Source organism: Lepisosteus platostomus, chromosome 19, assembly GCF_059453375.1.
Source record: "Lepisosteus platostomus isolate fLepPlt1 chromosome 19, fLepPlt1.hap1, whole genome shotgun sequence".
In the NCBI taxonomy this organism is placed as follows: Eukaryota; Metazoa; Chordata; class Actinopteri; order Semionotiformes; family Lepisosteidae; genus Lepisosteus; species Lepisosteus platostomus.
The window spans coordinates 7,808,522-7,835,202 of record NC_142629.1 but is presented as its reverse complement, the minus strand read 5'-3'; the positions used below and the strand labels follow the sequence as shown (position 1 = coordinate 7,835,202).

Here is a 26,681-nt window from a genome sequence, read left to right as displayed (position 1 = left end):
TCCTCCTACCATCTGGAAAAAGATATCGCAGTGTACGGGCTAGCTCCACCAGACTCTGTAACAGCTTTTTCCCACAGGCTGTCAGGCTCCTCAACACCCTGGAATCTATTTGCACCCACTCCAATTCCAGAAACAGGATAATTTCCCCAGTGTTTTGTGGATATTGTATTATGTATTTGCCTTAGGAATTTGCACTGTCTGCACTTAGGACTATATGTATCCAGTCTACAATGTCTATGTCAGTGTCCTGTTTTTCCTGTCTGTATTTGCACTGTGGCCCATGAGGAATGATACTGTATTTCATTCCACTGTATACTTGTATATGGCTGGAATGACAAACAAATGGGAACTTGAACTTGAAAAACATTCTGTAGTAGTGTAAAGTGCACACTGTAAAGGAGTTTGGAACAAAAAGAATCTGATCTGTGTTGGGTGATTAATTAAGAAGGCCTGCTACAGTACTTCCATCTTACAAATCTGTTTTCCCTTGTTTTGGTTTTTAAAACTTGATTAATAAGTTATACGGCAACCAAGATGGAGCCCGTTTTTCAACATTTGCCACTGCATTCTACAAATATGGGACACTGACCTCTGTTGTCATTGTGAACATTCTGGACTTGTGGACATTAATCCGCTCTACTGGAACCGAGACACATTTAGATTAACAATGATATGACGGGCTGGTGCAGTAGATGGGCCTTGGAACTTGGCAATTGGAAATTGGCTTGTGGTGCATCAGCAGCATGAAACATCGAGTGTGGATGTTCTGCCCTGCAGTCCAAAGTGATGACCACCCTTGATAGAGTATCTCACATCAACAACACCAATGTGGCAAACAGCACTTGATGTGACAGTGACTCCAATATACCACTTGCTTGATGTTGTAGAAAATTCTAAACCAGCCTGAAAAGGAACCATTTTCAAATGTGCATCTTTCCAATACTCCATGGGATCTCCAACTGGTGATGTTATTGACATGCATCCAGTTGATAATAGTGTGGAGGTCTAGTGGCTTAGCATATAAGATGGTTACGAATGAGAAAGCTGGGTTTACAGCTTGTTGCAAGTTACTAAAGATCTCATGCAGCTGCAGTATGAGTAAACAATGAACTTTCATCTTGTGGTCACCTAGCACTGGAACTAGCTCTTTCCAAACTGTTATTCCTGTAGTATTTGTGCTTGAACTATTGAAACCCATGGTCATTCTGAGTTCTGGATCATGCATGTACAGTGTGCAATTGGTCTTCCATATACAAGTTGGAACAAGTAATTCTATGTGGGCTAAAGGCAGAGATCACCAGTTCCCAGACGTAGTACTCTCATTAGAAGCTCTCCAACAGTTTAGCCATTACAGCCATTCTTTCTAATTTATATCAATGATCTAGATTTTTGCATTGTTAGTAAATTAGTCATATTTTCAGATCAACTCGATGCGCCTGATCAGTATTCAGAATTTCAGGAATGCCATGTTCAAGCTATCATAGATTTCTGGTCTGCCAGAATATACAGGTTAACACTGTTAGCGAAATAGTTTTCCACACTTGGCACATTATCTGTAATTGATTCTGTAATGTCTGCTGCTAACAATATTTTACCTCTTCTTTAGTTCTTCCCCTCATACTACAAAAAGGAAATGGTTTGTCAACAGCTACAGACTTTTAAAATAACCTCTTCAAGCCCAGTGTTTCCCTGTATTTACTTACTACCTGCATATAACATTCTGCTCTCAGCTCAATTTTTGAATATATATATATATTTTTGCTTCTGCAGTGTTAGTTAATCCCTCTGTTTTGGTATTCTTTGAAAATGTGACTAGTTTACCAACTATGCAAAAATCTAGATCATTGATATAAATTAGAAAGAATAATATAATAATAAGAAGAATAAAATTCCACTCCATTGTTATAGTCTACCTACTATAACTACTTTATTTTAACCTTGAAATATGTTATATCTTGAAGACAAAATTTAAAAAATAAATGTTATCTATAAGATACAAGGTATTAAACCAACACCCGTAAGCTTTTAAACAATAAAATATTTTAAAATGAACATTTTCAAACAGTTAAGACTTAAAAAAAGAGTTAAAATTCCAGATTTCCACAGTAGTTCTTTATCCAAATGAAATCCTCATGAAGGCTATTACTTTTTCCCAATACCTTCTTTTTTTGGCTTAGAGCAGGTACTGTATGTACAGAAGGTTATTTTAATAATTTACTGACAACATCCCTTTTCCTTACCTCATAACCAAGGATTTTTTTTCATAATGAAACTCAGGAGGCTGGGTGCCCTGGCAAACAACAGACACACACCCATAACACAGATAAGGTTTCAGCCTAAGAGCATGCATAAAATTTATATTAGGAGAGCTGTACAGCACCAATTATAGCTTCTCCAACAGAACAGATGGGGCATAAGTCACATTGTCTACCTTCCCAGTGGAGATACTTGAAAGTCACTGGGCTCAGGTTAATCCTGTTAACCTATTAAGTTTCTTTATATTGCATGTAAAATTCAGATGACCTTTTTAGACATAGACTTAATACCAATTTCTACAACTTTGATTTCATAATCTAACTATTATGATTAATGTCAATCCTTGTTTTCCAAAGTAAAAAATAATTAAAAAAGGGTGCAATTCTTCCTCTAATTATTAAAGCTGAATTGCAAATCTGAAGAAGTGGAGAGAAGGTACAGTAGGTGATAATGACACACTTCAGGCTACATAATACATCTCAGAAATCAAGTGTGTGAGGAAATTGTGCATTAGAAAGCAGCTTTTCTTTGTGTTGCAAGTGTTTGAAAGGATCTTTGGAGAGAGACTCATAATATACCTTAGTTATCTGGGGGGTTAGCCATAACATTTATGTTAAACAAATCAAATTCTTGCATCTATTCACAAATGTTGTGATAGTGTGTTGCCAAGTGGAATGTACTAAATAAGTCTAAAGTTATGAGAAACACATTTTGTTTATAATTTTTATTGGTTTCTATGATTACTTAATTCATTTAAAAGTATTTTGGTAAATTATCCCTGACTACGAAGTCTGTTAATAAGCACCAGTAGCTATAAGGTACTGCTAACCATAGGTAGTTCATAAACCCATTTTTGTGACTGCATGAACAACTATTACCTTGCATTTAGTTGGTGCATGTTACATCTTCCCATTCAACCCCACATAACAGTACAAAATTACTTGTTTAGTTTGAAGAAAATGCAACATACAGCATGCTTTCATTGAAGCAACGATACGGGCTTTGTATTTCACAATTCATTTCACAATACTTCAAGAGAAAGGCATACAAACTCCTTTTCTCCTAAACTAAGAGTTCCCAAGGCCAAAACGCATGTGAATTTAGTTATTTGTTGACTTAATTGACTATCATACAATTTATCTATGACCAAAAAAGCACACGCACATTGTAAATACACTGACAGCTAGCCTAGAATCCAAAAGGCTAGGGGCACGGATTGTCAAGTTGTGAAACAATGGCCTTGAACAGAATGCCAGTCTGAAGGACCCAGACTCACATAATTAATAATCGTTGCTTACACTTATATAGCACTTTTCTGGACACTCCACTCAAAGCACTTTACAGGTAATGGGGACTCTCCTCCACCACCAGTGTGCAACGTCCACATGGATGACACGACGGCAGCGATAGTGCGTCAGAACGCTCACCACACATCAGCTATCAGTGGGGAGGAGAGCAGAGTAATGAAGCCAATTCACAGATGGGGATTATTAGGAGGCCATGATTGGTAAAGTCCAATGCGAAATTTAGCCAGGATGCTGGGGTTACAGCCCTACTCTTTTCGAGAAACACCCTGGGATTTTTAATGACTACAGAGAGTCAGGACCTCAGTTTTATGTCTCATCCGAAGGATGGCGCCTTTTTACAGTATAGTGTTCCCGTCACTATAATGGGGCATTAGGACCCACATAGGCTGCAGGGTGAGCACCCCCTGCTGGCCACACTAACACCTCTTCCAGCAGCAACCTTAGTTTTTCCCAGGAGGTCTCCCATCCAGGTACTGACAGGCTCACACCTGCCTAGCTTCAGTGGGTTGTCAGTTGTGAGTTGCAGGGTGATATTAACACAATATTATTAAGTGTCCTTGTTGACAAGCTGAAAAAGAGAAATACTGGCACCATTTTATTATTATTACTTTATGGATCAACTGTATATAGAGTAGTGAACATACTGTATTGTATATAAGACCAAATTTCGTAGAAACAGTAACAGCCTTGAAAATGACTCTAAACAAGGTTTGCATTGGAACTCCATGGCATGTTTGTGTCCACGACCTTTTGAAATTTTTTTTTTTAAACCTATGTCTTGAATAGAACTCAGATGTCCCCTGCAGTTGCTTTTCCCATGCTAAGGCAGTCCATTTTCAGGTCAAGGGGATTTAACTCTTGGCAGGTGGTCAGAGGAACTGGAGTTCACATTCTGCCACAGTCTCATCCAGACTAAACCCCTCGGTCCAGACAACCTTCCAGCCTGGTGGTCGACAGTGGATTGTCTGCAACTTCCAAAGATGGAGCTGCTAATATCTTTCACACCAGGTGGTCAGGAACACATAAGACGGCTGATTAGGAAGGCTTTTTGGTGTCAGAGTGTGCCAGCACCTGACTCTGTGTACCAGCAGGCTGATAACCATCTGCTGCCATTGGGGAATATAGAGAGGAAATAACTCTAATAAATGTTTGGTACATGGAGTAAATAAGTCTTGTTCAGTGTGAGGTTCACCTCATGCCTTGTTAAACCCATTTGGGATGTAACAAAAACAATTAAACTCATGGCACATCTAGCTGCTATGAAAAATCCAAAGATTTTTACAAGAAATATAAAGGTATTCAAAATACAGTATTCTCTATGCTACTTCCATATTATGCAGCATAATATTCAGTAAGATTTAATATAAAAGTGTGCAAAACAGAGTATTTTGTTCTATAGAGAAAAGAAGCAACTTTTGTCTATTTTGCAATTCTGTTTTCAGAATAACATTAGAAATGTGCTGCTAAAAAGATTCTCGTTTGCCCATATACTGTATCAGCAAGGCATGCTTTTATTGGTGGTATCAAGGGTAAGCAGCACTGGCAACATTCCAGTGTTCTTAGACTTGCAGTTCCTTACAGCACTGTACTGTATAACCCCAGTAGGCACAGCAGGAATAGTGTGCAATGTATCATTTGTTCAAAATGGTCTTAGAACAATATTAACCCAACTCTGTAATTAATGTGCCGTACAATGCTTCACCACTTATAATTTACCATGAGACCTACTGGGAGATAAAGACCACACATTTTATCCACTGTAAATATTAGACTTGGTTTGATGTAATAGTATGTGGTGGTCATGTCTTCACATCCCAATTTAGACCACTGACACAGCTAGTTCATTAAATATGTGGGTGTATTCTGAAAAACTTCCATTTCCATTTTCAAGCCCTCATCAGATATTTAACAATTGGCTGTCTTATTTTACCAGGGCACTGTAGAAATTCAACACCTTATAATGGATCCTTTTTCAGAACAAGTTAATAAAACCTTACTTTTTTAAAGATCAGGGAATATCCTGTGTCACCTCATAAACTGGTTTATTAGAAGATAATGAAATAATTATATCATTTTTGTTTAAAATAAAAACAATAAAAAGGATAAAAATAATACCCATCATTAACATAAGATTGAGTTTGAATGGTTGTAATAATGAGCTCATCTTTAAGAACCAATAGTTATATGACTGTCTTAGACTTTGATTAACCATATAATGAATGCTGAGAGAGAGCTTCATATGCTTTAAAACTAACTTGCTTTCTTTACCTTGGTTATATAATAGATGCACTGCTGGAATGTGTACATTATCACCTCCTCCAGGATTGTCATGGCTTCCTCATTGGCTGATATTGTAGTGGAAAGCAGAGATTCCTTGGAGCCTAAAAATAAACAAAAAACTTTTAAATCAGATCATGGATATTTTGCAGCCCACCACAATACTAAACCACCTTTCAACAGAAGATGACATTTAGAAGCAGTCAACCTGGACAGAATTTAATGAAAACATAAATTTTGTTTCTGGAAAGTTATCTTTTAAAGCCACCCAGAGCCTTCTGACATAAGCATAAGCTGCACAATTTCCCAATCAAGTCTATTTCAGCTTACTACTGAAGGCACATAAAAAAGAACCAAAAAGGCAATATGGAAAGTTTGATGCCATGTAAAATTATGCCCCAGGCAGGACAAAATGTAATAATTTCAGTACTGAGGGTTTCATACATGCTTCCATAACTTTCTTTTCTTCCATAAATCAACCCTTGGTCCATAATTTATCAAGCTGAGTGACTGACTTCAACAACATTCAAGAGTTTCTGGGCTATTTCAGAGACTGCCACCATCAATTCATCAACCCATTCCTTTGCTCAGTTTTACAATGTAGCTGAAAGGGAAAAGAGATTCAAACATTTCCTGTGGTTTCTCAGAAACACAGGTTTGCTTTTTCAGCAACAGTTCAGGTGTCTTAATTATCTCTTCCACAGATCCTGCATGTATTCTACTGTATGAACTCATACATGCAAACTCTGGAAGTTTCAATCCAGTATGTCCTGGGAGGAATACACTGCAAGTTTTAAAAATAGTCACCCTGAGCAATTTGAAATTAAATGGGAAAAAAGAACAATAAGTTGGTTATTGAAAATACATTTTTTTAAATTATAAATGTAAGGTCTGGATGATTTGGTTTCAAGATTTGCACAGTGGAGTGTGTAACAGTTTACCTGTCCATAGAAGATTTTGGAGTAGATAGCAAAGATAGCAAAGAAATGGTTTTGAAAGATTCAGAAAATGATTTCCGAAATAAGAGAGAGAAAAAACAGAATAGCATTAACTAAAACAGAAAATACAAATATTATAGTATAAAGGCTAAAAGGGCTATCCAAGTGCAAAAAATGCAATCCAAATAGCTGGAAATATGTCTGTAAATATATTCTGTAATAAAACTAGTGGAAAAAAGAATGTGAAGTAACTAAGGCTCAGGTCAGTTTGTCTATTCTCCCATGTGAAATAGGAAATTCCTTCAAACAGTTGGAGGAAATCACTTCAGGATCACCACACCAATGTTTCCCGAGGCTGGGTTATGCAGTCCTCTGTTCTACAGTGCTTTATGCTCTTCAGTATTTGTAAGACCTCATGTTATTATTTTCAAAGCAATATTTAATGTCAAATTAAAAAAATACTTTTTTGGAAAGCAGCATCCTAAAGGAACAGTTACATGGAAAAACTAACTGCTACATGTGTCAAAAAAGCTTTGCCATTGAGCTTTGCCATCTAGTTTCTATAGTGAAGGAAGAACCACAACACTCACATGGACTTAATCAAATATTTTAAACATAGAAATCAAACAGACAAAATATGAACCAAAATACAGAAAACCATGTTAAGTTTTCAACATCTTTAACACAATCCTGACAGTGCTGAGGCATACACCTGCCTCTGGACAGACTGCTGTGGGATGCTTTGCCAATCTTCCTGTAAAGCTGCAGCCAGTTGGCTATTGGTGATCGTTCTCTCCAGTTAATGGCCATTGGCAAGCTATTCCCATAGATGTTCTATCAGATCCAGGTCAGGAAAAAATGCTGACCACAACCAGGTCTCGGCACTGTTTTCTTGATGTTTTGCCATTGTAATTTTAGTCTTATTCTGAAAAATCAATGCTTCTCAATTGTGTAGTGTTCAAGGTCTTTGTCAATGTATTGCTGAGCAGTAAGCTTACCCTCAATCTCAACACATCTGAGCAACAATTGGTATAGTGGTCATCACATTGTCGCCATCAGGTCCGTCAAGGATAAAGCAACATGCATTGGTCAATAACAAACTTTGTTAACTCAGGTTTACCCCTGAACTGCCTCTAGACGTTTTTATGCAGATAATAAGCTTAAATTCTACAGCATTCTGGAAATGATTGTAGTTGTGGATGGATCAGATGAGTGTGATATCCCTGAACTGGAGTGGTGATGCTATACCTTTCAGGATGTGGCCTGTCCCTAAAAGAACCAGTTGATTGGTTTCTCTGGACTGGTCTGCTGAATTTTGAAGTAGAAAATTATTATTATTATTATTATTATTATTATTATTATTATTATTATTATTATTATTTCAGGTGACATCTCTAATCAGGATGGGGGCATTGTTATTGTTATAGATTTTTCACTTCTACATGCTAAATAAAATCATGTCTTCACATTTTTTAAGATTTTAACTCAACAAACTCTGTAATTTTTATCCCAAAGAACAATACTACCATACTACAACAATCAACATCTATCTGTTCATTCTAAAATGTAGATAACATATTATATGTGCCCAATGAGTTACTGATGCACTAGACTCTTGCCATTTCATTGATCATCAATATTTACACAAATGGGACACACAATTGCTAACTGGCTTCTTCAGTTCCTCTCTAGTTGAAAACTGGGCAGCTAAGGTCAATATTTCAAAGTGACTTCTTGTGTGAACATGCCACCCTCTCACACAAATTAGTAAAGTACAACAGCACTCGCACTATCCCGAGCATCCCCTCCTGTTGCTACCCAAGTGCCACAGTAGCAGCATAAGACAGCAATGACAGAGGCACTGTGCAGCGAGGAAATGACTGCTTCTGCTGCAGCACTCCAAGCCTCGGCTGCCACCTCTCCACTGGCAACATACATCCAAGTAGTAGAAAGCGATGGCAGGGAATGCATCATTAACATTTTTTAGCTGCAATGAGACAAGTCAAACATGTATGTGTTTTTGCTGCTGCAAGATATCATTATTCAGGTTAAGAACAGATTAACTGTAAAGAGATTCTCCAATTCTTAGGTATCAGACTTATCCCACATTGAGATATGTACAAAAACCTGCATAATGGTCACAGTCTAGCAACCAGTGCATCTCCAATATATTTCTCTGGGACCCTCCAGGCTCAGGGGTTATGCTGCTGTAATAGACACCACCAGACAGTATGGTAGCAATGCGGCATAAGCCAGATACAGCAAAGGAATTGTGTCATGTTTTCAATAAGCACTTCAAACAGCACAGTCTTTTTTCCAGTTGAAAAGAAATAACTGGACAGCATTCATTCAAGACCGTACTTTTCTAAAAAATGTACAGCAAGTTGCACAGTGTTGAAAATACTAAAATCAAATGACTCATGTGTATATCAATATGAACAATTTCAATTCAGTTAGTTTATGGAGCTTCCTAAATATTGCTGTCAATCCATTAAAGCAAGAATTCAAATCTATTCATTAAAATTCATTCAAATTCATTCTTGCTTAAGGTGGTAGTGTGTCCACCGAATAGAATGGTGTTGTCAAATGTATGGTTAGGAGTCTTTTCTTTTAATGTATATTGTCATTTTCTTAAATGGTCACTCCAGTCTTGCTAGAAATAAAAGAAAGAATTTGGCATTGCTGATTAGGATGTGTTGCAAAAAAAACATACAGAATCTTTATTAATAGTCTTGCATCTACTTCTCTCATGTGCCCTTAATACTGTTTCATTCTGTACCTCAGCTGTTTTGTCACTTCTTATTTTCTGGCAACAGGATTTTCTTGTAGTTTCCTACAGTATTGGCCTCTTTTCATCAGAATTGTGACTCGTCATTAAGATCTTGAGTTGTGTCACCTCAGATCTCTGCTTCCACACGAGGCTCTGTCTCTGACAGACAAATGTTAACCCGGAGGCCATTTTAGGTTTTTGATGTTAGAAATGATATGTCATTTATTAAGACAATTTTCTTCTTGTACAATTCTTGTGTAACAACAATAAACAATACTGAATTAGTTTTAGGTGTAAACAGACTTGCTCAAGTGGGCCTGGGATATTTAGCTGGTTTAATTCTGTTTAGAAACTATGCTGTCAATACTGCGCATTCTGTAATACTGAACAAATGTTTTCTGAGTGTGAAGATGGTGTAGAAATATTTGTTGTGAATAATATTAAATAATAAACAGAACAGCTGTATTTTTCCTAAACCGAAATATTGTTAATAAATCTGCATCCAGAACAGTTGTCCATGGAGACTTTCTATTATTACACTGTGTTGAAGATAAGAAGCTTGGTTTGGGATTCCTTCCAGACACCTCTACATGCTGAGCTCTACTGCCTGAGTTAGCATAAATGCATGGGGTACATTGGAAAGGGTTGTTACAGAGGGCACAGCACACAGCCAAACAGTGACTTTTACTATAATGGTATTCTTGGATAAAGGTCACAAGTATTACAGATTATTATTTTAGCTAGGAAAAAAATGCTGACAAGCACATGGAAGGATAGTCTAACTATTGAATTTGTTAAATTAAAATTAAAAAGTGAAGTGGGAACCCAGGAATTTAATATGCTTGATACAAGGACAGACGCTACAGTATGTTAATTTAAGTATACTGTGACCTACTAAGACCTAAACTAAGTTTACCACCTCCATAGTGTGAATATCAACAAAAACACAAAATAGATTGCTACTCTTTTTTTCTCTATGCTTTCAAGATAAAATTTCCTAGTGCAGGTTCAAAGACGTTATGGACAGAATTACTGGAAAATCCAAAGACATGCAATATTTTTGGTCACCAATATGGAGTTTAGTTATGAGTTTTAAAGCCAGATCTACCTTGCAATTACAGGATGCTTGCTTAGGTGTAACACTAAAATTAATGGCATTTCAAACCGAACTGAAATTACCAGGAATAAAGTTGTCAGTGTTACTTTACATGTAGTTGTAAGAACAAACTTTTTTTTCTTTCAAAGCCTATCTAAAAGGTTTCATAAATGCAGAAAGAAACTCAATCAGCTTCAAGAGATTTTAGTAGAAACCACCTGTCAAAAAATTAAAAAAGCATTTTCAGATCTTAATTACTTTTTTCAAGGCTATGGGAATGTTTTGTTCAGATTATTTATCAATTTTAATATTAATTCAAATAAAATAATTGTTTTTCTTTGACTGTATTTTATTGTTTGTGCAGGCTCCACTAGAACTGATAAAATTTTACTGTTGAGATAAGACTCCTGTGGGAGACACAGAGCATCACATCTATGTTACAGCACTGTTTATTTTGGCCAAAGACAATAAAATGTCAGCAATAACCTTTCCCACCATAAAAATGGATCTGATTGCTAAATAGGCTGTTGAGAAAATGTAGCCTGAATGGTTAACACTTATTATTCCAAATGAATTAAACAGTTAATAAACAGACAGGCATGGACTGCTATAATCTGTAACACACACAAAACAATTTAACAATGATTCATTAAACCTGCAAGTCTTTTATTGTTGTTTTCTATCTACGATAGAGAACACCGTCTTGTTCTGACTTTAATTCCATCTTTAGTAACACCAGTCACAAGGACGTTATGACGGTGAATCCCAGCTAAGCTTGTGAGAGATAATAGCATTTCAGAGGCTGGAGGCTGTCACTGTTAATTAGCACTCAAACATCATTTACCAACAAAGCACCTCCAGTTCGCTGTATCACGCTGTATTACACTGGGCATAGGACAAGAGTGCAATAAAGCAAGATCAAGTGCCCTTCACTGACTTGCCCAATAAACTGTCTTTCATTTCCACCATGCAAGGCATTACACCAGACATTTCAGGAAGCAAAGGGGTTTTATCTTTTAAGATTTAAGAGTTATGCTTAACATTTATTTCTCTAATGCAGTTCTTCTACATGAAAGCTATCTTCTGTATAAGCTGTCACATCTTGATTTATTACTCTCAGTTCACAAGGATCTCCATAACAAATGACTCCCAAACCATGTACTTAATTAACATTTGCAACACACCAGTCTACATTTATCATTACAGATAAATTCTGCCACACATTTTTGGGGTTCATTAGATTCATTCTTGGAGTTATTTGGTTTAGACTTTGTGACGGTAAAATAAGACCCAGGCACTGTTGAGTCACAGTATACACAATCTACCTAAGCAAAGTGCCACCGTCTGAAGTTTATGTTGAAAAAAGTTCAAAACATTTTTTCTTAATGTACAACACAAAATCTAAGAAAAAAAATTAAATCTATAAACAAAGAGGGAAGGGCATATACTGTATCTTGCCATCTGCTAATGTGTAAATAAAGAACACTCACATTAAAACCCTTAATTGTTCAGAAGGGCTTGAGGCCTGGCATTAAACCATCTGCTCAGATCAGTAAACAATACTTTTTGTAGATACCCCCTGGTCAATGCCAATCGTAAGGGGCCACTAGGGTGGGAGTGTAACTCCACCATCAAATTTCAATGAGCCACTCTAGAGCCCTAAACTTTACATACACACACCTAAAAAAGGTCTGTTCAACAAATAGGAAAGCAAGTACCTTTAATATCCATCTGTTCAATGCCTTGCATGTAAACAGGAGATTTTTGCTGTATGAAATAGAGGATCTCAATTGCGTTGGACATCCAGAAGAGAATGATCTGAAGGTCAGGGACCAGGTCAGAGATACTAAGGAGAGACAGGGAGGCTGGGTCCTGGCTATTCGATGGGAGAGAAGGACAATGTCAGCATGTATTGTCAATGTCACCACCAACAGGGGCAGCTTTAAGTTGAAACTTTTCCTACTAGCCCTACAACTTGATATTATGCCAGAGTATCTAAAAACACATTCACTGGTATTAAGATGCTTTGTGTATTTAGAATTGTGACTGAAACTACTTTTAAAATTTACAGTATAATTAATATATAAAAGTCTCCAATTTGTAGTTCTAACAAGATAAATACAAAGCAAAGTTACATTTAACTCAGTCTCTGGCATCTGTTTTATGTTATGAATGCAGAACATGTTTTTAATCTTATTATAGGGTTATTATATTGTCTGCACATTTATATCAGCACAAAGCTGATATAAGCTCTGTACGAGCACAAATTCAACTATTTTGTAGAAATGTCTATTTTGCATTCAATCAATCCCTAAATGTGAAGGATAAAAAAGATCCTTCACATCATGTAATATGTCTTGCTTCAGTTCCTCACAGACACTTTGAGAATTCTTTCTTATACTAATATTCCCTCTTACATATCACTGAATTGTTCAGCTTTGTTTAACTGTAGCCTTTTGGGATAAAGAAATGGACCACTATAATGGGTAATGCAATACTCACTGCTGGGCTTGCTTCTCTGCCAGCTCCTTCGTCTTCTCCTGTGAGAGACACACAATTAGACATGCTAAAGCCATTGCATAAAGGAGCAGAGAGCTATTAAGGAAACCATGAAACATCTATATACAAAAATAAATGAGGAAGATGTTTATTTTTTATATTAAATAGGCATTATAAAGTCTATCTAGATTGAATAGGAACAAACAACATACAGTATAACAGTATAACAGAAACAAATATTGCCTAGTTAATGTACCTTATTTTACACAACTCTAAAAATGTTGCATTGTAATTAGAATACAATTGCACAGAGCAAATTCATATTTATCATAACTGAATTCCAGAAAAAACAAGGGTAAGATTTATGGTGTATTACTGTTTAGGAATCTTTAAAAAAACAACACACAAAAACAATTCTACAATATCATCCTAGTTGTGTATTCTGGACTAGTAGAGGTCTGTGAAGGTTTCCCATTTCTGGTGTATAAAAGGAGATAGCATGAGGAGGACAGTTTGTAGCAACTAGCAACTAGCCTCATCATGGTTAAGGTCAGAAGATTCTCTGAAGAATGCAGACAAATGGTCACTGACCTGCACAAGTTGTGGCTATAAAATAATCTATAAAAGATTAATCTTTCATTTTTTATTGTAGGGTCCATTATAAATAAAATTTAAGGCTACCGGTACAGTGGCAATCCAGCCATTAAGAGGATGCAACTATATTTTCACACCACGAACTGTGAGACAAGTGATTCAAGAGGCAACAATAAATCCAAAGATAGCAGTTGGAGATCTCCAACAAAAACCGACATCTTTGAGATTCAGGGTGTCATAAACCATCATTTGACAGTACCTGCATAAAGATCCAGACATTTATTAATTATTTCATGAGAGGAACAAGAAAAGATTAATTCCATGCTGAAAAGTAGGAAGGAGAAACACAGTGGAGGCTGTCTAGCCTTCGTCAGGTGTGAGATGTTAATTATTTCTGACAAATATGACTGCTGTGTGCAATGCTATTATGATAACACATTATCCTATCCATAAATCTTTTTGCTATCTGACAGTTTTTTGTATTATGTGATCAGGGGTATGAATAAATGGGACATCAGTCCATTGCAGGGGAGACACAGACACACATACATTGAACCTAGGGTCAATTTTCCTCAGAAGCCAAATAATCTACCAGTATTTCCTTAAACTGTAGGTACTGTAGAAACCCATGCAAACATGGGGAAAATACAATATTCTATGCAGATAGCACCCCAGGTCTGGATTAGAACCCAGAGCCTTGGTGCTGTGAGACAGTAATGTTGACCATTTTACCATCATGTACACAGCAAATGTTATAATTTCATTCATTATGTTTACATTAATTAATATAATGTTACCATTATCATTCAAATTTAAGACAATTTTAGTACTAGAAACAGAGATTAGTTCCATTCTGAAAATGTATTTAAGTGCTTAACACACTATGTGTGAAATGTGTTTTATTCTTCTTTCTCCTTTTCAGTGTGAAAGTAACCTCTAATTTTTCCTTTGCAGCTACCATGCTGACGCAGCTATCTACTCAATCCATTTTAATGCTATACCTTTCAAACCCAAATTGCAAAATTTTAGTACAATGAATAAGTAACAGCTTACATTGAAAAATAACAGCAATTCAACTAGAAACAAAAACAACAGAGTCAATCTATTTTGAATGTATGGAATGGTTTTCTTACAAATTTAATCATCTCTTTGAAGCAATGTGCTGCACACAGCAGGGGTGTTTTTATCCTCCTTAACAATGCAGTTTGTACATCAGTTACATGACCATTTGCCTCTGCAAAAATGAGAAAACTGCAAGTTTTACCATGGGAAATAAATTTAAATGGCTTCTCATTTTAAAACATTTCCTGTGGGTTAAAATCTTAGTTTTAATGAATTTTTCACTTTAAGTTGCTCAAGTTCATAACAATTCAACAGGAAGAGGTCATGAGGAAATACATAGCATGAAGGGCATTTTCTAAATGGAAATTCAAAGGTTGTTCGAAATTAATTATTATTATGCTTAGAATTAAGTGTTCAGAAAAGGTATAAAAATGTTCCTCTTGCCTTACCAGAAAATTACCCTGGCACTGCTTAACTAGTCAATTTTCTAAGTGATGAACTGCCCACATTGAGGCCTCTTAGTCTGCAATTCTAATAGGAAGACACATCTGCACTCACTTTATAGAGATCACGTCATAAATTTACTGACAGGGTACAGAGTGTACATGAACACTACACCAGATGACATCATAACCATTTCACCACCCATGACAACACAATTATAGTTTGGGATGTTCTCGATCAGGAAACCTTGGCAACTTGACAGCTAACAATTCACATGGCTCTAACAACTACTATCCATTCTGCAGGTGGAAAGTAAAAAGTTACCTGAAAGTAACTGCCAGACTGAGAGACTAAACATGAAAAGAATCCTGCCCAAAATGTCCTCTGCAGCAAGAGAGATTTTGTGGCAAGCTCCCAAATGTACTGTAGTTTCATCTGATCAATAAAATAATACAGCTAAGCTTTTGTGGAAAACCCTGAATATTGTGGAATATTCAGAGTAGCAGCCACAAAAGTTGGGTGAATAGACCTTCTATGTTTCTCCTCAATTTGCAGAAATTCCCAACTTTTCATGCACATTTCATTTAAGGATCCATCTTCAGCATGAGGTAAAGTGGAACCTTCCACTATTTTTCCTGCACCAATTGAAGCTCATTTGTCCTAGAGCCAGGACTTCCTTCAGCATTCAGCACAGAAGGACTGTTCACACTGCGACAGGATCCGGTTATTTCCTATCCCCTTGAGATCAACAAAGCTTAGCCAAATGTTTTACTTTGGATGATAAATTCAATTTTCACATTTAAACCTTCAATAATTAAGCTGTTATTTGGAACACAGAATGAGAATAATTAAACTATAAGGTTGGATACAATATAAAATATTATAATCATCATATTCTTACCCTGTTCAGATTAATATATTTTGTAAATCCCTGAGTGCATGATCAACCATTTGTAATAATGCATATTTATAGGAACAATGGCTATTTCCATGCTGAAAAGAGAAGAAAGAAAACACAACTTTTCGGTCGTGGAGCCTTCTTCAGGTGTGAGGGCTGAAGAAGTGTTGTGGAGGCTGCGCTGGCTCACACCTGAAGAAGGATCCATGGCCGAAACGTTGCGTTTTCTTTCTTCTCTTTTCAGCATGGAATAAACCTATTACTTGTTCCTTTGCAGCCTACGCATGCTGACACAGCTACCCACCTGAACTACTTCATGCATATTTATATATATATGTTTACTCTTGCAGTTGTCTATTTTGCAAGTTTTATTAAATGTTAATATATCTATATATTGTATTCCTGGTAACTGTATTGAAGTTGACTGCCTTGATTAATTAATTATTATAAAGTAATATAGTAGCTACTGTATAAAGTACTCGCCAAGTTTACTGTCCCAATTTCAATAAATCTGAACCATCATATCGCTACAATTATTGAATTAACAGCTTTATGTGCTATATATTCAACACCATTCTGTTTTCCTATTATCACCTAATATTCTTTGCACAAGGATTAAGATGTCAAAGGTAATCACTCAAAAGAACTATTCTGAAGATTTATGATGTTCCTGTATACATGTGATTATACGAAACATTTGACTTTCTCTGGCACACCAGTTAATTCAAGCTACATGCATTCAGTAATCAATAAGGTTTACTTAATCATATAGAATGTACTTATTACAGAAAGAACATAGAAAAGTAGTTCGTGTCTTAGGTATATTAATTAATGATCAAGTGATACATAGCACGATTTTGTTCCTTTGTATTACATATTGTAATCTGATATTATTTTAATACAGTGACAATCAATAATTTCTATTTGGTTCTAAATCTCACAGAAATTACTAAGCAAACAGGCCACAGTCAAACATTACTCTTTTTTATAATGGGACATTTTTGTTTGTGTCTATGTTTTTGTATAAACTCAAAGCATTTGTCAGTTTTACTTTATAGCTTTCAGTATGGCACGTTATTTCTGCCAGGACAACTAACTGCACTGGGTGTCTATAAGATATTCTTTAATCTTACACCTCCCAAGGTGCAACTAAAGTAATATACTTCTGGAACATTACAAGGAGAACTTCATTTCTGTTATACAAGATAAGTTAAGGCACACACAATACCAAACCTCTTTAGAAAAGTCTCTGAACTCAACTTTTATCTGCAATTTATCTGCAATTAAATGTCAAGACAGTTGAAATCTGCAATAGCTGGGAGCTTATAATTATAAATATATAGGACCTGTCTCCTCTTAGAGTGCAGCATTGGAAACAAAGGTGTTTTAATCATTGAAGAAATGAAAGACGAAGGAATAGAGAACGAGGAGAAAAATGAATGTCACACAATTAATAAACAGGCTTTTAGAGACATCCCCAATGCTTTAGGGAAAGCGACACTAACCCAAGCTATAGACTGTATCCTTTTCACAATCTTTAGAAGAAGCTTCCCAAAGCTCCCTGGCTCAAAAGCTGTGGCTGAGTGCTTGATGCACAGGCAAAGGAGGTAGGCTGGGGTCAGTTTGTGGTCATCCCCACCTGGCTCAATGAGGGACATTATTCTCCCAATCAACTCATCCTCATGGGCTTTGTCGAAGTCCAGGTGCAGTTTCCTCCTCTGTAGGCTCCTGTTTTTGATCAGGTGGGGCTTGAAGTTTCGACGAGGCGGGAACTTGTCTTTGATCACTGTGCCACACATTCTACAGGCTTGGGCTGAGCCAATGTCCAGCTCTGATTCAGACAGCTGGTTGAGGGTTTTGAGCCTGGTTAGTGTCTGGGCAGGTAGTGGCTTGGAGCTGACAGGGTCCTTGTAAAGGAAGATGTAGTGCACTCCAAAGGAAAGGAGGTCACCGTGGCGCAGCTGGGTGGTGCACTCCACTTTGGAGAAGTTTATTAAGACACTGCCATGAGGCAATGGCTCCAGCACCAGCCTCTCCTCCACAGTGTGGCTGAACCTCCGGACCACCTGGATCTTCTTGATCTTGCAGTGCAGTGGGAGGATGTCCGGGGAGGACAGGCAAATGTTAGGTCGTGCCGAAGCTGTCTCCTGGCCTACTGTGTGCTGATCTCGATTCAGTAGGTATACCAGGCAATCCTGCAAGGAAAGTAAACCCAGTGTAACTGTTTTTTGGAAAGATGCAACCACCACTCTGTTCTTTCTACTCACTGAAGTCTGTTGACATATTTTTGCAAGGAGAATATACATCACCTAAGGCCACCTTCCAGTGTCTCCTCAGAACTCACCCGCTAAAGACTACTCCCACAAATCCTAACATGCTTCAGACCTATTGTCTGCTAAAATGGATTGCACTGTTCCTATCCCATCCCACTGCATATTATGAGCCTTGTAGCCTTGATCTCGTTAGACCTTAAAACAAAGCAAGACTGGGATGGCACTGGGATGACAAACTCTAAGGAAAATCAGATGTTAGGTGGCCCTTCCCCTTGTGGTCCAGGAATTTCAAAACAATGCTCACTTATAGTGCATATATTATAACAGCATGATTGAGAGTCTTTTGGATAAGACATTAAATTGAAGTTTTGACTAATTGGTCATTAAAGGACCCATAGCACAATATAAAAGATTATAGGTATCAACCTAAATTCCACTCAAGGCTTTAACAATCTGTTCTATCAATTTCCTTCTTAATTCATTTGGTGAAATAATTTCTCATTTATTCATCTAATATACTATGTAGTGATTTGCTGGTACATTCCACTGGCCTTCCACATGACACTGGTGAATGAAGTATTGTATATGTGCATATGTATATAGTGCTTTGGGATTCTTTGGGATTAAATGCACTAAATAAATGTAATTTATTCTTAATATTATTGAAGATACATCTAAATTATTGTATTTCTGTTTCATATATTAGAACATAGAAAATTACAAATTTATATTATTTTAAGTATTTTTCATAATGTATTTAATTTTCTTACAGACAAAAGATAATATCAGCATTCACAGACTTCCGAGTAATAATTCCTCAAAAAATAAATGCCTTACCAGAACTAATGAATTTGAAAGGGAAAATAAAGATTTTGATTTAAAAAATGAATATCATCCAATCCTGCCCACTGAAAGTACTTCCAGTCACTCGTTCTGTTGTTCTAAGGACAACGTGCATTGCCACATAATTAGAAAATGGAAAAAAGTCATTAACATTTACCACAACATTAAAAAAAAAACATTTAAATAATATATAGCCATGAGGTTAATAAATGGGAAAATGATTAGGTATCTCTGACATTTGTTTTAAAGATTGTAATGTTTGTATAAAACTAAAACTTCTTCACTACACTAATGAAAGTAATCTACTTTCAAGCAACAGTAAACTAAGACTTGAAAACCTTGCTGGATTCCTCTGCTAGCAATGCTAATATAACTGTATTACTTTAATCCTTTACCTTCCATTAACACTCCAGCACTTCAAAGAGGATCTCTGGACACCAACCAGATGGAAAGTCTATGTGTGCCTGCTGTTTGTCACCAAGTGGACGTATTTATATGATTAAAAATTCTTATGTTGCATGCCTAGACAAAAAAAAATGATAATCTCACCTCAGCAGAGAGGAGTAGGTGGGATAGTCTTATTACCTTTCTAATTTTTGTTACACTTGTAAATTCTGCAAGAAAACATTTGTCATGTATTCTGTTATTGCAATGGATCAAAGCAAACACCCTGTTTAACAAAAATGCTGGCATTGCAATCAGTGTTCACTTGTGCACAGTCAGTTGAGTATACCCACTGCAGTTGCTTCTGAAGTTTCTCTGCATTATGTCTAAGCTTGCTTATGTACTGCCCTCTCATATTAAGACTGCACAGGATAGCACTAAAGCAGTTCGCTGTAATTTTACAGTAAAATGAGATTTCCCTTTTCCAATTGAAAAGTGTATTCAGTTGCAGTTCGTTTTTAAAAAAACTAAAACTGTAAGTTTATTTTAAAAATATTTTCCTTACAAAACAACACATAATTAAAGGATTTACTGTTTAAAATGAATGTGCTGCAAATCTCATAACTTATCATTTAACTGAATGACATTCTGAAATGTGAATTTCATGTCATGAAATGTTGCTTTTATGCAAATAACAAACATAAATATAAAACTGTATCTTAAACGTGAATTCACAAGAATATTTTAAATGCTGTTTAGAAATTATGAAACAATACAACAGGAAGAGCTATTACTTACAGGTTAAGAGTTCTGCAATATATTAAATTGAATAAATTATTAAATAAACTAGTTTAATTGCAGATATTTGTGACATGTAACATACAGTGCCTTCCAAAGGTGTTCACTCCTTTCCAAGAATGCCACATTTTGCTGAATGCCAAATGATATATACTGTACATACTGTATTTTATTAAAGTGACATTTTAATCAAAATGTGAAAGCTCAAACTCACCATTTTAATGAATGAAAGAAGTTAAAAGTCAGCAAAAACTACAAAGAAAATCACATACTAAAATAGATTGATTAAATAAGTATTCATCTCCTTTGGTAGATCTACATTACTCCACAATTAGCTGAATGGTCTTTGTCTTTGTAATAAATGTGTTTCACATGATTTTAGAATTAGTATGTTTTCTGTAAGGGCCTTGAGTCAGTTTAGCAAGTTTCAAGCAAAAATTTGTTAATGTAGACCAAGCAGCTTATACAACAACTCAGGGATATAGTTATCCGGCACAGATCTCGTAAAGGGTACAAAAATACTTAAAATGCTCTATATCCCTTTGAGCACAGTGAAGTTGATCATTAAGAAGTGGGTGGTGTAATATAGCACTAATAACACTACCCAGATCAGATTCTCCCTCCCAACTGAACAGTAGGGCAAGGAGGAAACAACTGGTTAGGTATGCCACAGTAATGCCAATGGTGAATTTGAAAGAGCAACAGACAATGTCTGAGATGGGAGAAAATCCACTAGTTATCCATGAGTTAACAATATCCCTGTCACTCCACAAAGCTAGCAGAGCAGAAAACCCAACTCAGATCCTGTATGTCTGCAACAAAGCTTTTAAATAACACTGCAAACATGAGACAAACACACTTGTGTTCAGTTAAGATAAAACTAGAACTTTTAGGTCTAAATGCATGGCATTTCATGTGGTGTAAACCTAACAGAGTGTATCACCTAATCATCACCATTTCTACAGTCAAACATTATAGCGGTAACATTAAGTTAGGAGCTGCATTGTAATCACCAGGGATTGTAAAATTTGTCAAGATTGAAGAGGAGATCTAAGAGGAAATCTTAGAAGAAAACTTGCTGTATTCTGTTAAAGACCTAAAATTTAAATTTAAATTCACCTTCCCATAGCAACGCCATGACACAAAACCAAAGCTACACTAGAGCAGTTTAACAAGAAGAAAGTGAATGTCCTTGGTTGGCCATTCAAAGCCCTGACTCAATAGAATTTTGACTTTTAACTACACAGAATAGGCATTTCACATTTTTTCCCCATGCAAGTAAGTGTGTCCAGTTGAGACATTCAAGTTTTGATTGACAATATTCACGTGTATAAAAACAGGGCTGCCAAGTCTGGTCTGGGCAACCAAGGTTTTATAAGTACCCTTAAATGGGCCCTCAGTTAGACAGCTGTACCAACTCTTTGCACCACCAGCTGAAAGTGGAAGCTGCAGACAGACCGGGGGAAACACCTTACAGATATACCTGACGCTGGTTGTATCCCTGGAGCAGCAGGAGATGCGGGGACTGGTAGAGAGAATGTCGCACGCCCCCAGCATCCCTCTCTTCCTTCCTCCTGCCTGTCAGAGGGCCTTCCCTGGTGCTCCTTCCTCTCAGTGGCCCTGGCAACGTGGAGTAATATCTCTTTGGCTCGTCTCCGGGCTCACCCACAAGATTGAGGCTCGTTTCACTCAGGCTGCGGCAGAATGATGATCCAGGGTTCAGCGCCATTGATCCCTTTGTCCTGTTCCTCTGCAGTTTCCTGGCCTGGGCATTTATATCTGGGAAAGAAACCAAAGGTTAGTGTCATGGTATATCAGCTTTACTCATCGCGGTGTACAGACACTAGAGGGAAATTATCACAATTATAACTATGAAGACTTATCTTCAAATTGATGGCGCGTGATAGCACATGTATTGCTCATTAACACTAAGCATACATTGGGATATTAATGTAATGTCAAGGGTTTTTTTATGATTATTGTTGAGAGAAAATTCATTTGAGAAAGTAAGTCAAAACCCCAAATTATCTGTAGTTATTTTCTATTTTGATCCTAGTGAACCTAATATGAATCTAAGCAATAGAATAATAAAATAAGAATATGTTCTGAGTACAGTACATACTTAAACATTCAATGAACTTATCATGAGCTGGTGAAGCATTATTGTTTTCACCTTTCACACTACTGGAATCCAATCATGGTGCTGTCAGCCAGTCTTCAGACATGGAGCCTGTTGGCTCATTTTCACTTTAAATGACTTTTAAACACCTTTTAAAAGTAAAATAGCAACCATTTGTGGGGAAGCCACAAATTAGCACTGGAGAATGTATGCCATCTCATAGTTTCTGCTATGTGCTCTAATCAGCCTGAGGTCTCTTCTCAAATCAAAAGAGACCTATCCTGCTGAATAAAAATTACATTAATATAAAGTGATGCCAGATTAAATGGAAACTGTACTGTAGGTGGACCACTGCCCTTAGGAAACCTCTTTGATGCCTTTAGTGTGATTTAAAGTATTGTAGTGTTCCACCCTCATTGAATTAACTTAAAAGGGAATTCTCTTTAGTTTTTCATCTCAGAATGTCACAGAGTTAGCCTTTCTCTATTTGGAGCACAGCTTTGGCCCTCAAATCAAGATCTCTGGATAAAATCTAGATATTTTGTTTAGCTAACTGTAAACAGGACTCCAAGTTGAGCCTGTGAAGAACTGACGAAACTGCTGGGGATGAGAAACTAGAAAGTATGCGTGGGTACCCTGGCTTTCCATGCTACAGTAACCCCAAACTGAGTGAACATGTTTGAGCTTGCTGTCTGTGTCTGATGCAGTAGTTGCACCGTTTGCACTCTTGGCCGGCAGTGAGAGAGAAAGCTGATGGTCTGATGAATGTTTTGAAGCACATGCATATTATTTTTACTCCCTCTGCGCTAGGGATTGTAGCGGTGAACCAAGTTACTGTAAGTATGGGCAGTTCCAAAATGGGCACATATAAAAGAAAAATGGCAGTTTCTAATTCGTACAGATTAAGAAAAGAAGGTCTCAAACCTGCATGGAAATGGCTGTAAAAATGCAGCACTCTAAAATGATGAGTCTTGACTAGCCCCATGTGCCATGTACTGTATCAGAAGCGATGGAGATGAGGAGCTGAGAGAAACCATACCTTCGGAAAGTCCCCACCTTTAAAGCTTGGACCAGTAGAACGTAGTGCCAAGCGATGGTAGCGGGGTGAACTCCTAGCTTTAACACTCCCAGCTCTACCAGTAGGTGGCACTATTAGTTGAGAGCTTTTGAGGGGTCCTATAACAAGGAATGTAGGGATGTTGGGTTATCTTTAGCCGCTGGGCTCAATGAAAAGGAAGGCATATAAAATATATAGAAAAACGCAGTATGTATATACAGATCTCAAAGCAAATCTGACTTTTGAGGTAAGAAAATGCTTTAAAGTGAAGGTTTTAGTATCATAATGTTGGAGCATAGGCATGCAAATAATTAACCAATGTATGGAGCGATCATTTCCAATGAAACAAAAGAAACAGAAAACTGAAACCTTTGAGGAAAGCTTACAAATAGTAGTCTGTAATAGTAGTCAGTAGTCTGTAGTAAGAAAAAAATAAAGAAATTAAACATTACAAACTAAGAGTAAGGCAAATTCTCTGAAAGACCTATTTTGTTAGGAATGTTAAAATAATAGTTATTTCTCATTAAAACATCTGCAGAAAATCCTAAAGACATTTGAGCAACAATCTGCGTATTTATTATCAATTACAGGAGGCAATTTCAAGGAAATAATGTTCCTTGGAAATTACATGCATACTATTATTGCAAACAGGAAGGATGAGCAGAAAACCTAACAAGGTCACTAAAAAAACTGACCTTGAAAAATTGCAAACATAAAAAGTAAGTTTTTTCTCTTGCCCACAGTTGCTCCCCAAAACAAAACTTTGGAATTTCATAATTTGTCCATTTCCAAATTCACCTTTCAGAAACACATTTCTACAGCCTCCTCGAAAACATGCCACCCTCTATCTCTGAACTAATTTGAAAATTCTGTCATATTTCTTAGCTGCATTTTCTTGCAGCTTCCCCATCAGAAGGGACACATGCATCTACTTATTATCAATCTTAATCACCATTTTGTGCTTTGCATGTATATTTAATTACTTAACTCCAGCCATTATAGCCATTCTATAATATTCCAAACACCACTCTAACTGTAATTGAAACACAGAGAGGAAATATTTTGGTGCATTGCAGATGCCCAGTATAGCCTTGCTGATAATAAAACACTAAACAAACATCCATACATAGTTCCCAGCAATTTTATTTTTGGATTTCTGGTGGAAGAAAAAAAGGTGACTAAAGCCTACTTTACATCACTGCGCATTTTTTTACTGCTTTATTTTAGTTACTGGATATTCTGTGTTCATTCTTAACTGTTCTTTTTCTTTTGAAGGATTAAAAAAATCAGACAGAAATTAACTTTTGAAAACCAGTTCTACCATATAATCCAGTGGTATTGAGGCAATACAATTTTAGGGTAACACTACATTTAAGACCACAGCAAAACATTTTTAAAAAGACATCGTCTGGTGCATTCTCTAATTCAGATGGGCCATGTACTTATTCTATGTGTTTAAATATATTTTCCTTGATTGGCTAATTAATTCTACCTACAGTAGGTAAGACTGAGCAATTAACTGAACAGTCCCTCTTCTTAATCAATTTCAGTCTGTATTTGTTCTTTTTTCTTTCAGTTAGTAGATTCTTTGGAGAGATCATTACTTCATGTCACTCCACATTTATTTTTATCAATATATTTTTAGGCTGGAAAACTGTTTGCTTTCTGACAAAGCTCTGCATTGAAAAATGACAAATTCTGCATGAATCTGGGGAAGATATCTTTCTTTACCTCTCAGTGAAAAGTGTCTGAAAGGTAATGTTAAATGAGACCTTTATGTAAATCTATAAAATTCTATTCAAGGGCAAGTAAAGAGCATGAAATTGTGGACAGTGTGCCTACTTTTAATTTGTCATCATCTCAGTATCCACACATTGTGAGCTGCACAGGAAAAGCAGACAATCTGACCCTACAGATTTATAGCAGCGCTTTTCTAGATGGACATCACAATATAAGGTGCAGTGCCTTGGAAGTGCATTCACCTCTTTCCAATGATGTGCCATTTTAATTACTTACCGTTACAAATGGTGTATACACAAATAATTAAGAATCAGAAGAAGATTATTAATCAAAACTAATTCTCACAATGAACACTTTTATGGTTGAAATAAGTGAAATGTGAGCAAAAACTGCAAGTAAAAACCCCAAACTAAAATAATGGGGTTCCTCCATTTCTATTTTTATTCTAGATGTTTGATAGAACCTGTTACAATTTTAGTAGGGATTGGAATACTACAGAAGACTTTTCATGGGACAATCTGGGATCATCGTAAATTTGGCTTCCAAAAATACGAATTCGGCGTAATGCTGTGGCCGGTTACTGCCATGCAGGTGGTTATGCGTCAGAGCCCAAGCGCAGGTGACTGGAGAGTGGCAAAACACTCAAGAAGACCCGACTGTTTGAGGGCTAGGATGTTCCAGGACAAAGGGAAAATAAAAACAGAAAGGTGAAAACAGAATAATTAATTACTGGCTGGAAGAGTTTAATCAGCCCAGGCCAGACAGTAATGGAAAGAAAAAGGAAAAAACAGAAGTGGCTGGTGGGCCAGGGAACGCCCCAGCCAGTCAACAGGAAAAGAAACCAAGTGAAGAGCAATGACCTGGGAGATGCCGGGTGTCTGCTTCCCTGATGACCAAACAGAGAGGCTGACACGGCAAAGTGCCAGCCCCAAATTGTACTGCTAATCCCAGCCCACAGAATCTGGGACACTCAGCTCCAGGATGGAACCGACTAGAAGGACAGGGGGTCACATAGATCTGGGAGGCAGCCCTCCAAGTAGCCAGGGGTGCAGGCCGGCAAACCCACAGGCCAATGCGCAGGTAAGAATAGAGTCTCCTCAGGGCATAGCTGTACTTTGCCCCAGGGGCTTTCCTCAGAGGAAGGGTCTTGCCGAGCTGGCGAGGCAGGAAGCCCCCACACAGTGGTCCAGGCCTGGGAACCAGTGAATCAAGACACACGCCCTTATGGAGGGTCTCTTCCAAGTCCAGGCCAGATGTGCTCTGTCATCATGGTCTCTCTGGTTCACTCTCTGACTCAGGCACCTGGGTGCAAACAGAATCAGATAC

General features: G+C 37.0%; 1 protein-coding gene and 1 long non-coding RNA gene across 7 annotated transcripts in view; both read right to left on the bottom strand.

Annotated features, from left to right (window-relative positions):
* The window catches only part of radil (Ras association and DIL domains), a 67,075-nt gene that overhangs the window by 23,894 nt on the left and 16,500 nt on the right, over window positions 1–26,681 (bottom strand). For 5 of the 6 annotated variants that reach the window (XM_088612551.1, XM_088612554.1, XM_088612549.1 and 2 more), the window contains 6 exons: window positions 23,615–23,734; window positions 21,923–22,218; window positions 17,647–18,336; window positions 13,147–13,184; window positions 12,363–12,520; window positions 5,832–5,944 (listed from right to left, as the gene is read on the bottom strand). In XM_088612551.1, the coding sequence (XP_088468677.1) occupies window positions 5,832–5,944; window positions 12,363–12,520; window positions 13,147–13,184; window positions 17,647–18,336; window positions 21,923–22,218; window positions 23,615–23,734 (1,415 nt within the window). The remainder of the gene's footprint in view (window positions 1–5,831; window positions 5,945–12,362; window positions 12,521–13,146; window positions 13,185–17,646; window positions 18,337–21,922; window positions 22,219–23,614; window positions 23,735–26,681) is intronic. The other variant, XM_088612553.1, reaches the window with a different exon arrangement.
* On the bottom strand, window positions 14,653–17,637 carry LOC148645065 (uncharacterized). The gene is made up of 2 exons (XR_015928363.1): window positions 15,426–17,637; window positions 14,653–15,314 (listed from the first exon to the last, which is right to left on the bottom strand). It is a non-coding gene; the product is annotated as an uncharacterized LOC148645065 (long non-coding RNA).